Raw genomic sequence first — 15,504 nt, 5'->3', positions numbered from 1 at the left:
CTGTGCCCCCCATCCCGGGCCTGAGCAGGGAGCGGTGTGTGTGTGTGTGTGTGTGTGTGTGCACGCACGTGCCCGTGTACACACATGCCCTTTGTATACTCCCAGGGCACCAGTCAATAGAGACTATTGTGTCTTCCGTTTCCTCATCCTCCAGCCTCGACATGCTCCCTCAGAGCTCCTCCCTTCCGCAGTCCTCACCGTGGACTACCAGATTATTGTCCAAAGAACTTGCTAGCCCCCCAGCTTTCTAGAAGAGCAAGTCTCAAAACCTGCTCCCCCTTTCCCCACAAAAACAAACCTGTGGTAACAGATGTCAGAATGACGGTCATACTCGAGGGGGCTGCTGGCTGGGAGGTGGCACGGAGCAGGCTTCTCTGCTGGAAATGTTCTGTCTTGACCTGCTTGGTGGTTACACAGGTGTATCCACCTGTGAAAACTCGTTGTGCTGTACACTTAAGAACTGTGCACATTATGTAAGTTTTACCTCAGCAGTGAACAGATGTTTGTAAACCCTGCCCTCCTACCCAGGAAGTAAATGGCTGTGGTGGTCACAACAGGCTTCTTTTCTCTTCTGCTCTAGGCTCCTCAGACTAAACCAGCAAAATCCCCCGGGCAAGCCCAGCTTGGGCCTCCGCTCGGACAGCCTCAGCCACGGCCCCCCACACAAGGTAGGGCCCACGATGAGCCACGCACTGAGAGAAACCGTCCAGCAAGCAGGCTGGAATGCACTGAGGGGTCCACGCGTGACTTCCAGAGGCGCTCTGGAACACTCCATCTTAATACTTTATCCCCAGATATGTGCCCTCGCTCTGTATGCAGAATGAAAGAGACCATGAGGTTTGTCACCCCCTTAAAGTCAGAAAAGGAGGAAAGGAAGACAGACAGTAAATGTATTAAGTACCTAATATGTGCCAGGCACTGTGCTAGGGACTTTCCCATTTGTTTTCTCATTTTCAGCCTCCCAACTTGTCAACAGTGAAAACAACAGTATTTCCTTTTTACAGAGATGGGTGTTGAGGCTTCGTCCAAGGAAGCACGAGAAAATGGCAGGTTTACAAGTCTGGCCTTTCAGATCTTCTAGAAATTGTCTGTTTCCTAGCCGCTAGCAGTGCCTGATTATAGATTTATGAGCCAACCAGCTAGAGTGAGAAAGAAAGAAAAACGGAACGTTATACAGAGCCTTGTCGATTGGAATTGTTCCTCAAAAAATATCCCAGCATTACTATGTAAATGCCACCATTTATTAGAGAATGGATGAACTATTGATGACAAGATGAAAAGAAATCGTGGCAATAACTACCCTTCTCTCAGGCTGCCAGCTGCTCTGGTGTTCTCACGCTTAGGCCTGGGGAGAAAGTCAGCCCATGTCCTCTCCCGCAGTCAGAGCTTTCCGGGCACACTCACTGCTCTAGTGCCAGCTTGGAGCCTCAGGACCGCTTCGCACCAAGAAGCCAGGCCAGGCATTTTCACGTCGATCTTTTAAGGATCTGCTTTAAGACTCATCAGAAAGAAACATTACTATCACACTGTGGCCTTCCCAGTCGCTTTTATCAAAGTAACGGATACATTGCTTCTTGGGAAGATCGGCCTTGGGCACTAAATGGCTTCTTCTTCAAAAGGTCTTAGATAAAACACCCCATTCATCTTTCTTGTCTGTGCTTCTCTTCTTGGAAAAGCAGAAAGCATTTAAGAAAAGGGAAATTGCATGACTTACATTAACTGTGTGCCAAAGGACACTGGCTTCTTCTTCAGGCAGATAAACACCTATTTGAATCCACTTCCATGTCTCAGTACCCTGGCAGACTTAGGCAAGTTACATCACTTCTCGGAGCCTCAGTTTCCCCAGTGATAAAGGAGGAAATGACAGCTGCCCCGTTAGTAATGGGAAGCTTCCCGTGAGATAATGCAGGTGAAGCAGTTAGCAAGGTGTCCCGGCGTGGAGGTAGTGCTTAGTAGGTTCTAGCTCTTACTACTACTAATATACTGTTAATAACTGTTTATATGACCTTTACTATTAAAAACTCACTATTAATATTTTGTGTCTTACTAACAATTATAATATACATGTTGTCCTTAATGGTTGTTATCATAACAATCCTTATAACTAAAGCAGCCCCACTGCCCTCCTGCCTGGTGATAATTCTATAATTATAAATGTTCAAAAACAACTTATTCATCACCCTGCCAGGCTCTGACTGTGCCTCTGCCCTACCCTGGCCTTTCTCACTCTGCCCCAGGACTTACTTTTTCAACCACATCTGAACCGAGTACTTTTAAAACAGAGAGCTACTGTATTCTGGTTTCCTCTCCGGCCCAGAGTAGAGACACACTCGATAAAGAGATATTTTAAGCGACATGAGGCTAAACACACGTTTAGTGAGTTGAAAAACAATCAATTTAAAACCAATTAGGATAATTAAAGAAAATGCTCATTGAATTAACATTCAGATTAAAAATAACAAGGCTAATTAAAACAGTGCTTTCATTGAGTTCCCAAAATAACAAGATCACATTATTAACTTGTTTTTTGAACTCACTACTCACTTTCAACTCAGTAAAAGTGAAGGTCTCTTTTAAGGAAGCTCATCATCTTTTAGCACCAATCCTGGGCTAAGGCAAATACTTTCTACATTTAATTTTTTTTCTGTATGTGCTCAAACAAAAAATACTAAATTTGTTGCTTTGCCGAGAAGCTGAAAGAAATTAGTGTCTCTTGATGAATCCCACCTGTATAATAGGGACTGAACGAATAGTTAATAAATGAATGAATGAGTATCCAGATTTTCCAAGATATTATCAGTCTCGAGGAGCAGAGTGTGGAAAGGTGGGGCGGCGGGGGGGATTTAAGATAAAACTAGAAAACATGTTTTTTTGGACCTACAATGGGTTTAAAAAACAAAAAAGTAAACCAACATTTAAAAATCAGAAGCTTTTACATAAACATCTAGATTTCCAGCTTCTCTTCATAGAGCAGGAGCTCTAGAAACAGTGGGCCTGCTTGCTACGTAGCAAATGTCCACTGACAGGGCAAGGACTCCTCCGTTTGCCTCAGGCCCTACTCCTTCCTCGCTAGTGTCACTTCCACAGTGACACAGTGTCAATTGCCATTTTCTTTATGCTTGCACCTTTTTAAAGAGATAAGTCTCTGAACCGTGTATCTCAAGTGGGAAAACTTTTTAAAGCCACGTGATTTTTCTGACACTCTCCTGCTTTATTTATTTATGTATCTGCCTGGCCCTATAGGTGTTTGAGTTTTGCGATCACTGGGTGCTCCAATTTACTGGGACATATAGTCATGAATCAAGCCGTGTGCAGTCAGTTGCTAGACTGGAGCTGCAGTTCAGTCCAACCTGGAAAGTGTTGCACAAGTGTTGCACAAGCTCACAAAGATGTTCAAATGTGGAGGGTTGTTTGACGTCTAGTCCAACGACCTCATTTCCAAACAAGGGCCCGGAGAGGAGAAGTGACGCACCCACAGTCACATGGCAGGTTAATGGCAAGGACCTGGGGCTCTGGTACCTGTATGGTGTCAGGGCCACCAGACATGCAGGTCATGCCCTCCACACAGGGCCCAGCTGAGACAGTCTGAGGGGGGAGGCCAGCTGAAATCTAGTCCTTGCCCCCTTTGCACCGGGCTCAGAGCGGCCACCACTGGGGGAAAGCACCTTTTTCTTAATTTGCACAAAGGTGCTGCCCTGTGTGGTACAGTAAAGAAAGGAAAAAAGGGAAACAAAAGAAGACAGAGCTTTGAGTCAGAGAGATCTAGGTTTGAGTCTAGGCTCTTCCCCTTACTAGAAGTGACACTTTTTAAGCAAGTCGCAGTATATCTGGGACTGAGTTTCTTTGTAACATGGGGGTGATAATAATGCCTAACCCACAAGCTGCGAGGGTGCCTAGCCCAAGACCGGGACATGATAGAGAGGACACAGTAGAGACCTGGGGAGCTCACACAAGTGGAAGCCACATTATGAAAGGGCTCAGAGTTGAGCTCCAGCCCTTTTTAAACTCTCAGTCTCCCATCCTCTCAACAAAGCATGGCGAGAATCACCGCGGTGCATCCCACCTTCCCAGGAGCCGCTGTATCCTGGGATGGAGAGCAGCAGGCAGCTAGTCTGCTTTGCCAAGATGCATTTCACAATCAGCAGTCCTGACACCTGGGTTCAAGGGTGAGGAGAGTGCACCTTGCTTGCTTGGAGCCTTGGAATTCCACTCAAAGTCATTTCTGGGAGGCTAAAATGTCCTTTCGCTTGTAAGTGAAAGCCTATATGCTCTGTGCAGCAACAGGGTGAAACCAAGCTCCTCTGTGGGCTTTCCGTGGTTACCCCTTCTAGTTATGAAACCTTAATGAGGCTGTTTCCACTTCAACCTGATGAGAAGAATGGTATCTTCCCTACCGGCCTCTCTCTAGATCAAATAATATATTGCTTTTGAAAGTTCTTAGAAAAGATTAGAGAGCTATCCAAAAGTAAGGGATAATTATTTTCATTGTTTCAAAAGTAATACATCTTCAGTGTGGAAAACATCAGTGAGCAAAAGGAAGAGAATTTAAGTCCCTCATCATCCCACCACTTTTAAAATCATTGCTCAGTGCCTCATTACTCGAAGCATGGGAAGCAGAAGCATCACCTGAGAGCTTGTTAGTAACGTAGACCCCATTCATGTTGCCGTAACAAAATACCACAGACTGAGTGGCTTCATCAACAGACCTTTATTTTCTCATGGTTCTGGAGGCTGGAAGTCCAAGATCAAGGTGCCAGCAGGGTTGAAACTTCTCCCCAGGGCTTGCAGACAACACCTTCTCACTGTGTCTTCACGTGGCCTTTCCTCTGTGTGTGCAGGTCCCTGGTCTCTCTCTCTCTCTCTTCTCATAAGGACACCAGTCCTATTGGATTAGGGCCCACCTTTATGACATCATTTAACAATAGTTGCCTCCTTTGAGGCCCTATTTCCAAATACAGTCACACCAGGGGTTAGGACTCCACCATATGAATTTTGTGAAGGGACACAATCCGGTTCATAACACCGCTCAAGACCTACTATATCGGAATCTTTATTTTGACAAGATGCATGGTGATTCATATGCCATTAAAGTTTGAGACACACTGGTTTTAATGTATAACCTTACAGTCTTTCTTTTTTACATAACTTTATATATATACATGCCAAAATGGAATTAAACTGCAAATACTGTTTTATAAGCTGCTTATCAACAACATCCCATGTCATTTAATATTATTCTGCCACGTCATACGTGATGACCATAGCATATTCCGTTATATGAATTTATCTTAATGTTCCTAGTCAGTTCCCCTACAGTTAGGCATTTGTATTGTTTTCAGTTTTTCACTGTTACGAAAAACACTGTAGGGACTTCCCTGGTGGTCCAGCGGTTAAGACTTCGCCTTTCAAAGTAGGGGGTGCGGGTTCAATCCCTGGTCGGGGAACTAAGATCCCACATGCCTCGTGGCCAAAAAACCAAAACATAAAGCAGAAGCAATTATTGTCACAAATTCAATAAAGACTTTTAAAAAATGGGCCACATCAAAAAAATCTTTAAAAAAAAAATGAAAAACACTGTAATGAACATCCCTGAAGCGACACTTGTGCACAGCCATATTTATCCCCAAAAAAATTGAATGTAATAATTTTTTTTCTCCCTGTAGGGGGCCCTCGCCAAGCTCAGTCTCCTCAGCCCCCGAGATCTGGAAGCCCCTCGCAACAGAGGCTCTCCCCGCAAGGCCAGCAACCCCTGAGCCCCTCATCTGGATCTCCACAGCAGCAGAGGTCACCAGGCTCTCCACAGCTATCCCGCACATCTGGAGGCAGCTCTCCAAACCAGGTCAAGCCAGGCACCACCCTTACCTCACAACCCCGGCCCCCCCCTGCAGGGCCGCAGCACCTCCCAACAGGGTGAAGAGTCCAAGAAACCAGCAACACCCCACCCCCATCTCAAGTAAGTGCTTTGGGAACTGGGAAGGGCATAGGGTGGACTTGGGGTGTGGACAGAGCTGGGCTGGCTCAGGGTCAGGGACTCGGAGACAGAGGAAGACCCACCAAGGCCTCACCCAGACTTTAAATGGGTAGAAGGAAGCCCAGAGGATGGAACCGGGATGGCAGGCAGGGCCCAGAAAGGTGAGAGGATAGATTAGGTCCCACTGTGATATTCCATGTATACATGCATCAGTATCTCTGCTGCATAACAAATCACCCTGAAACTTAGTGGCTTAAGAAAACAACCATTTTCTTTGTTCATAATTTTTTGGTTTAGCAATTTGTTCTGAGTTTGGCTCAGCTGGGAGGATCTTCTGCTGGTCTCTCCTGTAGAGTTGACAGAAAAAATATAGGATGCCCAGTTAGATTTGAATTTCAGATAAACAGTGAATAATTTTGAGCGTAAGTATGTCCTCAAATGTTACATGGGATATACTTATACTCAAAAAGTAATTGTTTTTAATCTGAATTTCAAATTTAACTGGGTGTCCTGTATTTTTACTTACTAAATCTAGCAACCCTACTCTCCTGGGGTCACTCATATGACTGTAGTTATCTGGCAGCTTACCTGGGGCTGGATGGTCCAAGAGGGCCTCCTGCACACATCTGGTTGTTGGTGTTGCCTGTCAGCTGAGCCTCTCTCTCCCCTTGGGCCTCATCCTCCAGCAGGCTGGACCCAGCTTCCTCACATGGTAGGATTACATTCCAAAAGGGCAAAAGTAGGAGCTTCAAGGCCTCTCGAGGTCCAGGCTTAGAAGACGCCGCATAATGTCATTTCATCACATCACACGCTTTTGGTAAAAACAAGTCACATGGTCAAGCCCAGATTAAAGAGGCGGGGAAGTAGACTCTTGATAGGAGGACCTGCAGAGTCGCATTGTGAAAGACTAGGTGATGGGGACGGGAAGGAGGGTTGCCACCACTTTGTAAAGATCCATCCCAGTGCACACATACATCCTCGTTCCTGTTTCCACTCAAGCCCGTCTCTTGGTTTGAGGTCAGAAAGAGAGACCCTAAATGTGTTTTCTTTGGAAAGCGTCTCCCTTCCTTCAACTCCAAATACTAATATTAATAATCATCGTTTCACTGCTAGCGTCTATTATCTACTTACTATGTACCAAGCACTTTACCTAGTTGGTTTGTTTTTTGAGTCCCACAAGCTTAGGAGTAATAACAATATTATCCCCATTTTACAGATGAGTAACAGAGAAAGAGATTAATAATTGCCAAAGTTTCCACTGTGAGGAAGTAGAAGAGCTAGGATTGAACACAGGACATCCAGCCCATGAGTCATGCTAACCATAATTTTTCTGAATAGGTAATACATTCACATGGTTCAAGATCTCAAAGATATAGTTTTTACTGAAAAAAATCTTACTCCCATCTCATCCTATTCCAATGCTTTCCTGCCCCCTGCTCCCCAGAGGTAACCATTTTTGTTAGTTCCTCCAGTGTTTCCTTATGCAAATACAGAAATACATGTTCTGATTCCCTCCTCCCACTTATTTACACAACCAGCATTATTCACTGTCCACACAATTTTGCTCCTTGCTTTTACATTTAACAGTAAATCCTGGAGCTCTTCCACTCAGTTCATTGACATGTTCTCCTTTTCACAGCTATATAGTATTCCACTATATAGTTATACTACAATTTATCCAACTAATCCACCCTAAATGGAAATGTGGTATGCTCTTACAAAGAAGGTTGCAGTGAATAGCCTTGAAAACATGCTGTTTCTTTTACATGCAGGATCAGCTGTATAGAAAATACCTGAAATGGTATTATTGGATCAAAGGACAAATGCATTTTTAGTTTGATAAAATTAGCAAGTGGTCCTCCAGCAATAGGCATAGAGGTTGACGGCACAGACTTTAGAGTCAGACCACCTGGGTTCAATGTCAGCTCTGCCACTTGAAAGCTGCATGACCTCAGAAAAGTTACCTAATCTCTCTGTGCTTAAACTTCCTCTCATGCAAAATGGGGACAATAGTACTCACACCACAGGGTTATTGTAAGGATTAAAATGAGTTTTTGCACAGTTAGTGCTTCTAGCCAGCCAGAATGCAGCTGGCTCCATATGGGTGTATCTGTGACAGCCTCTCACACGTGAAAAGATACAGCCCAGCTAATCACAGGACAGACGAGGGCTTTGGGACTTAAGCCAGGTTTGGACACTAACCTCAATAGTCATCTGGCTAAAAACATTAAATCTCTGGGTTGTTGCTCTAAAGTATTATTTGGGTCAATTCAACTCAGCAGGTATTTATCAAATGCCTACTCTGAACTTAGTCCTGGATAACACCCCGGGGGGAATAAGCAAGGGGTAAAAGATAGTCTCTGCTTTGAAGAAGATTTTGTTTAATGGGATGACAAGACCAAGTGGGGATCTCTTCCTATGTCTTTCACCCCCACTAGACTGTGAGCCCCTTGAGGGCAGGGCCTGAATCTCATTCATCTCTCCAACCTGTCACCTAGCATTAGGCTGGCACACAGGGTCAAACACTGTTGTTCAAACAGTAGGCACCGTGAGAATTCCAAAATGGGCTGGAATCGGCAATAAGGGCTTCCAAGAAGAGTTGGAATTGAAGCCCGGAGTCTCAGAGCTAGAAGAGACCTGAGGGTGGGCTAGACCGACCCTCCATTTCGCCGATGAGGGAACGGAGGTCCCGAGCAGTGAGTTACTTGCCCACAGCTGGAGGGGCCAAATGGCAGAGAGGGTCTGGAATACAGACCTCCTGATTCCCAAACTAGCACTAGAAAGTATAGGAGGAGCAACCATAACCCGTTGATACAGCCCTTTACGGTTTACCAGGTGGGTTGTACACAGAGGCAGGAGGAGTGGTCAAGCTGCGCTTAGTCACGCCTGCCGTCTGAGCAGCCTGGTTTTTTGAAAAGAGTATGAGCCTTGGATGCTCCCCTGTTACTTGCTGCAAGCCCCAATTTCTGTACCTAAAAAAGAAGGATACCAGGAGCCGCCTTGCAGGTTAACTGCGTGTGTGGTGTACTCAGCGTCGTGTAAGGGCGGGGATGCCTTGCTTCTGGTCTCACTGTCCTTGTGGTGATGGGGCTCACCCAGCTGGCTTCCAGGCAAGCCCCAGGACTCACTCCCTGGGGAGTCCAGCCTGGTCGCCCCCAACCCCTTGCCTTTCTGTTTCAGCAATCCAGTCCCTGACTAACAGCCTCAGCACGTCTGACGCCTCCCAGCGTGGGACCCCCAGTGAAGACGAGGCCAAGGCCGAGACCATCCGCAACTGAGGAAGTCTTTCGCCAGCCTGTTCTCTGACTAACCCTGTCCAGGCCGGGAGGGAGGTGCCCCGTACACTCCCCTCCTCTCCTGCCCCATCCTCCATCTCAGCCTTGGTTCCTGACGGAATAGAATGGAGGGCCTGAGAATATACTTTCCAAATGCCTTTGATCCAGGAACTGAGTATCTACATGTGTTCCCACTTTCCTTTGCCATGACGTTCCAGCATTGCCCGACTGAGGGGTGGGCCTTTGAGAGCCTCCAGGTTCCTCAAAACGGGCCCTTAAAGACAGGTATCCACATCAACCTTCCTACCCAGATGCTGCTTCCCTGCCTCAGATAACCCAAGTGAGATGTCTGTGTGTGGCTAGTTTTGACATTTCTTGTTAGTGTTTTGCTTGCCTTTGGGAAGGGCCCCCCTCTGAGCCTTGCCCCACCTCCATCAAATGCAGACGCTGAAGTCAGACCTCAGCAATGTAGGAGGACAATAACCTTTTGACAGTGTTTTGCAAACAAAAAGGAGAAAAGCACAGCCAGGGGAACCTACCCACCTACCCTTGCAAGTCCCATCCAAGCTCAAGAGATGGCCCTGCACACCAGACAGGCAAAGGCCCCATTACACCGGCCACCAGTGGATCTTGAGACCATGGAAAGAATCAGGCCTGTGTGACATGTGGGGCCTTTCAGAACACAACAGAAACAGAGGGGAGACTTTACAGTGCCGCTCGTGCCCAGAGTGCTATCCTAAATTGGACAGCCAAGAGCAGACCACGGGTTCTTTTAGGAATCATCACTAGTTCCCAGAGGGGGAACATGCCCTCCACTTCCCAAGGAAGGAGTTAGGTTAGGGCCTCTCCACCCATTCTGTGTTACACCACCATTTGGTCTCTGAATTCCCACCAGGAATGTTGTTTTCTCCTCAAGGATATACAAGGAACCAGAGACAACGAGCGGATGGATGACACAGGATCAGAAAGTGCGATGATGGTAACTTCTAGCTTGGCGTTTTGCAGACAGTGTACAGCAAGGCACTGGTAGGTTACTCAGTTATAAAAGGGTTCACTGGTCAAACGTGTTTAGGAAACACTGTTTTTTGTTTGTTTGTTTTCTGAGATTGATAGTACATATCAAAGGCTCTTGGAATTCCTGCAGTAAAGAAATTAGCTTTAACTTTGTTTAACCCACAATTATTTGACTAAACAAGTTAACTGCAGAGCTGGAAAATGTAACCCTGACTCCCTTCCCAATGCTTTCTCCTACATCAGACTCCTCTCATGATTAGATGGGGTGCAGGGGTGTCCCAAATCTCCAAGCACCTGGTGCTAGAAACATGGTAGGTGCCGGACCAGCCTCCTGGTTCCAAAGAGCCGAGGATAATCCAACATAGCCATGCTATCCCCTTACAGCCCACTTTGCAACTTGAGACACGTCTTCCCCTCACTGTTCATAGGGAAGGGGGAGAGGGAGGCAAAAATGAAAGTGTCCTTGGCCTGGAGCTGCATTCTGAATAAAAGAGTGCAGAAAACTGTCGGGCAGGATGTAACACCACAAAGCCAAGTTTTTTAGAAGATTGAGAACACAGGAAATACGTGAGGCAATCGTCACTCTTCTACACTGGAAATTAAGATTGGAAGAAGAAATCAAACTATCTCACCCAATTCTCACTTAGTAATAAAACACAGCCCAAAATACACAACAAAGTGGTGATAGGCTAGACAAAGTTTCTCAAAGCGTGGGACATGGCCATGTGCATAGCTAGCTTCATTTCAGACCAAAGGATTCAGAATTTCTGGTCATAAGGCCCAGAACCTGTATCTTTGTCAATCTCCCTAAGTATTTTGAATGCACATTGAAGTTAGACCAGCAGCCCTGCCCTGAGCTGTGTGGGAAAGCTGCTGTGTGAGAAACAGTACTGGTGTGGAAGCATCACAGCCAGGGCCCACTCCTTTGGTGAGCAAAACTAGTGGCTCCGTAAACAATGATTACATGGCTTAAATTTTCCCACTCTCCCATATTCTGTCCCTTGTCCCTAAAAACATCCCAACATTCAAACCATATTTCCCAGATATTCCAGTAGAATATCAAACTCATTTCTCAGGCCAGGCATCCTTGTTTTTATAGCCATGCACAGAAGATTCCCTGACATGAGACAAGTTTATAACCAACACATTGAAATAAATTTTCCCATCAGTCTGTGTATGAGTATAGAGACCAAGAATGGTCCTTTGGAGACCGTTGATCCCCAAAATGGACTGTTTTCTCACATAGGCTAGCACATATTCCCTCCAAACATTTAACCTTTAATAATTGTGATATTTTTTAATGGGAAAGAACAAAATGAAAGGGGGAGGGGAGTCACTCTGTAGAGAGTCTGAAAGGTTGTGTTTGTTATTTTTTGCTTTGTTTCACAACCTCGGCCCAAAGAAAGACTAGCGTTTTCCCTCCAAGCTGACTTGGTGAGGCTGTGAAAATGACAAAGATCCATTTGGTTTGTGCTGACATGTAGCACAATGAATAGAGAATTTCAAATGCAGCCTCAGTGGACACCTCCACCAGCCGGAGAAAATATCTTCTTCCAGATCTTCCTCCTAACAGCATGATAAAAGGGTACTGTCATCTAATTGTCAAATCAGCTTTCGAGGGATACTGGAATCTACGTATCCTTTCTCTTGCATGAATCCTCTGTGTCCTCTTCATCATTAGCACACTGCCCCCTCGTTCAGTCCCTGCTGATGGGGCAGTTCTACCATTCCAGAATTTCAGGGGTTATAGGCCTTCATTCCCATGGTAACAAATACAGTAGCAAATCCCATGAGCCTGAACTTCAACTACCTTCTGGAAGTTCTCATCTGAATTTGCAGTGGAAGGAGCTCGAGGGGAAAGCAAGCTGGTGCCGGCATCTCGTGAACGAGCTACGTGGGCACAGCACAGCGCACGCCTTGTTCGGCACACAGATGGTGTGCAGGATGTGTGTTAGGTTGGCCCTCCTAGAAAACTATGAAATTAACAAAATGTAAACAAAACGTTAAGAGAGAAGAAAAAGGCTGTTTTTCTAAGATTATCAATGTAAGGAAGTCACTTGCCCAGGAAGAGAATCAAACCGACAGAGAGATTAATAAGAAGCTGAAGAGAATCTGTGGCCGTTTTTTAACCTACAGGAGCAAGCAGAGCAGAGGGCTGAGACCTCCCCCGTGGTGAGTGTGGCCCATACAGGTGAGTTGACTGCAGGGCCACCGAGGCTGGGCGCTGAAGGGACCAGGTGCCATTGTCAGCATCAGTCAGGAGGTGCAGCGAGCGGACCAGGACAATACGAAAGCTTGTCCAGCAAAGACCCAGGGGTCCCATCCACACGACACACCACACAGCGGACCACAGCAGAGCCCAGCTCGAGCCATCCTGCAGGCACACAGTGTTCTTTCAGAACCCTGCCCCTCCCAGTGCCTCGTTCAACTTCATAGAACAAGTCGGTGGCTCATTTGGTTTTATGTGTTTAGAATCTGTGAAAGGATGCGAGTTAGAGTCCCAGTGTAAGCGAGTTAAGTCAGCCTCGCAGATACAAGCAGTAACTTAATTATGCTGGAGGAATAGCTCAGAGCCTAAGAGCACTTGCACATGCATCGCATGGTTTTCTTTACCCAAGAGAACAAGCAGGCTGGTTGCTTACTCTCCCCGCTAAGTGTCAAAAGCTGTCCTTGATTCCAGAGCAGTCATGGATTAAATTCCATTTCAGTCTAATATTTAGACTCTAATAGAAGGTGGCACTTTTGGTTTGGTTGGAGACAAATTGCAAGGTTGGGTGACAAACAAGTCAAACCAGTCCATTAACCAAACACAATGCATAAAGGGCACAGAGGCTCCCTTGTGTTTCCACAGACAAAATATGCAGCCCCAAGAGATGAGACTTTTAGATTGTGTTTATAACCCTCTCAACTGGGAGGCCAAGAGGAAAAGATGGAAAATTTTTTGAAATTTTAGTGTATTATTTCTTTAAGATAAAACCAATGTAAAACTAAACATTCCTCTTACAATTGTGTGTGTGTGTGTGTGTGTGTGTGTGTGTATGAAAGAGAGAGAATTCTTTAAAATCCTAAATACGTTTCATTATCTCTATTCTGCTTGGTCCTCCCGCTTTAATTCCAATTTCCAAACTCTCCATATTTTAAGTATCTGCTCTATGGTCTTTTGTTGAGTTTAGAGCAGAAGCAAGTTAACATTTCCTTGCCTCTCAATTAACATTTTACCTGTTTTGCTATGGGATAGCAGAAACTTAAGTGCTATAACCTATTGGGGAATCCCAAGAGAGCCATTAAGTTGGTTAAGAGGAAACCTTATGTCACATGACCTAACTAGTACTTCCCGTGTCTGATCTTCTCCACATCTTCTACAGTCAACTGGAGGCTATCCAAAGGAGTATTAACCACACTCACAGCACAGTGGAGAACTGGGACCTGCCTGGGTCCTCCCTGAGGCTTTGTAATTTGGCAGCTACTGCCCAGGGTAGGAGAAAGACAAGCCTTGGCTCAGGGCCCCAAGTATAGGGAGCAGAGGGAGAGTGTAGGAATTACAGAGATACTAAGCTAAACAGTGATCTCAGGAATTGGAGAGAGGCAAGCAAGAGTGAGAGAGGACAGACTTCAACTGTTTGTACATAGGGAATCACAAAATCTTACATTGTTAAGAGAGGATACCTCCCATGATTTGATTTCCAGCTATGCCAAACCAGAGCTCTCATTTATAAATGGCCGGGATTGAGGGGGTGGCGGGGAGAAAATCACTAAGGCTACAAGCCAGTGATGTGGAGTGCATCTTACACAGCATTCTACACCAGCAGTCCCCAACCATTTTAGCGCCAGGGACCGGTTTCATGGAAGACAATTTTTCCACAGACCAGGGGAGAGGGGGGATGGTTTCAGGATGATTCAAGCCATTACATTTATTGTGCACTTTATTATTATTACATTGTAATGTATAATGAAATAATTATACAACTCACCATAATGCAGACTCAGTGGGAGCCCTGAGCTTGTTTTCACTTGCCACTCACTGATAGGGTTTTGATATGAGTCTGCAAGCAATTGACTTATTATGGTCTCTGTGCAGGCAAACCTCTCTGCTAATGATAATCTGTATTTGCAGCCGCTCCCCAGCTGTAGCATCACTGCCTCATCTCCACCTCAGATCATCAGGCATTAGATTCTCATAAGGAGTGGGCAACCTAGATCCCTCACATGCACTGTTCACAGTAGGGTTTGTGCTCCTATGAGAATCTAATGCCACCGCTGGTCTGACAAGGTGGAGCTCAGGTGGTAATGCGAGCGACGGGGAGCGGCTGTAAATACAGATGAAGCTTCGCTTGCTCGCCCGCCGCTCACCTCCTGCTGTGCAGCCTGGTTCCTAACAGGCCACGGACTGGTACCGGTCCATGGCCCAGGGGTTGGGGACTCCTGCTCTACACTATCTTCTATCACAGTACATCAAAGTGGTGTCAGTGAACAGGCTATGACCAAACCATGACTTCATTCTCATCATACACCAGCAACACATAAAGCTCAACAGTCTCAGTCTAATGAAAAGAATGTAGATTTTACAAGCTTCTGACTATAAAGCTAGTCAAGAAGAAAAGCTTCGATGGTGGTTTAAAGAATTCAGAATAAACTATTGAGAGGACCACAAATTTAGGTGTGTGACACACCACTGGTATCCTAAACTAAGATTTGTCATGTAGGATAGTAAGTCCGAGGTGAGGTCGGAAAGTAGCACCTGTATGTGCAGGACACCAACACCATTCACAAAACTCTCAAGGACCACTTGAAAATGAATGCATTTTGAAAACTACTGTTTGTTTTATAGTATATGGTGCTTCTGGTCATCACTATGTCCTTCCATCCCCACTACACACACACACCCCACGTACAGCGCAACCTAACATTATAAGGCCACAGAAAGGTGTACTAGAGAACCAGGATGTTTTTACCCATCGAAGTTTCAGGGTGACTCTTTCAACCCAGACCCAATTAAAGCCATATGGCCTCTGGTGGACACTTTTTTAAAAGCTGTCCTATAGCTCAGATATTACAAAATACCACAGGAAAAAAAAATGTCAACAGCCCTAATCCTTTACCTATACATTAAGCTACTAAAGGTGACATGGCCTCTGGAAAATCGTATTGACTGAATTTTCTTCACTGTGATGGAAAAAAAAGACAATACATATATGTATAGCAAAGAAAAAAAATTCATGTGTACGAATTCATGTGTAGGACTCT

The 15,504-nt window shown here is 45.5% G+C and overlaps 1 protein-coding gene across 1 annotated transcript in view; it reads left to right on the top strand.

Annotated features, from left to right (window-relative positions):
* Nucleotides 1-14,157, top strand: part of SYN3 (synapsin III) — a 451,775-nt gene extending 437,618 nt beyond the window's left edge. The window contains exons 12-14 of the mRNA XM_036864745.1: nucleotides 581-668; nucleotides 5,664-5,953; nucleotides 9,152-14,157. Of these exons, the coding sequence (XP_036720640.1) occupies nucleotides 581-668; nucleotides 5,664-5,914 (339 nt within the window). The 3' untranslated portion in view covers nucleotides 5,915-5,953; nucleotides 9,152-14,157. The remainder of the gene's footprint in view (nucleotides 1-580; nucleotides 669-5,663; nucleotides 5,954-9,151) is intronic.
* The last annotated feature ends 1,347 nt before the right edge of the window (nucleotides 14,158-15,504 follow it).

Source organism: Balaenoptera musculus, chromosome 10 (assembly GCF_009873245.2).
Source record: "Balaenoptera musculus isolate JJ_BM4_2016_0621 chromosome 10, mBalMus1.pri.v3, whole genome shotgun sequence".
NCBI lineage: Eukaryota > Metazoa > Chordata > Mammalia > Artiodactyla > Balaenopteridae > Balaenoptera > Balaenoptera musculus.
This window is presented reverse-complemented; position numbering and strand designations above follow the sequence as displayed.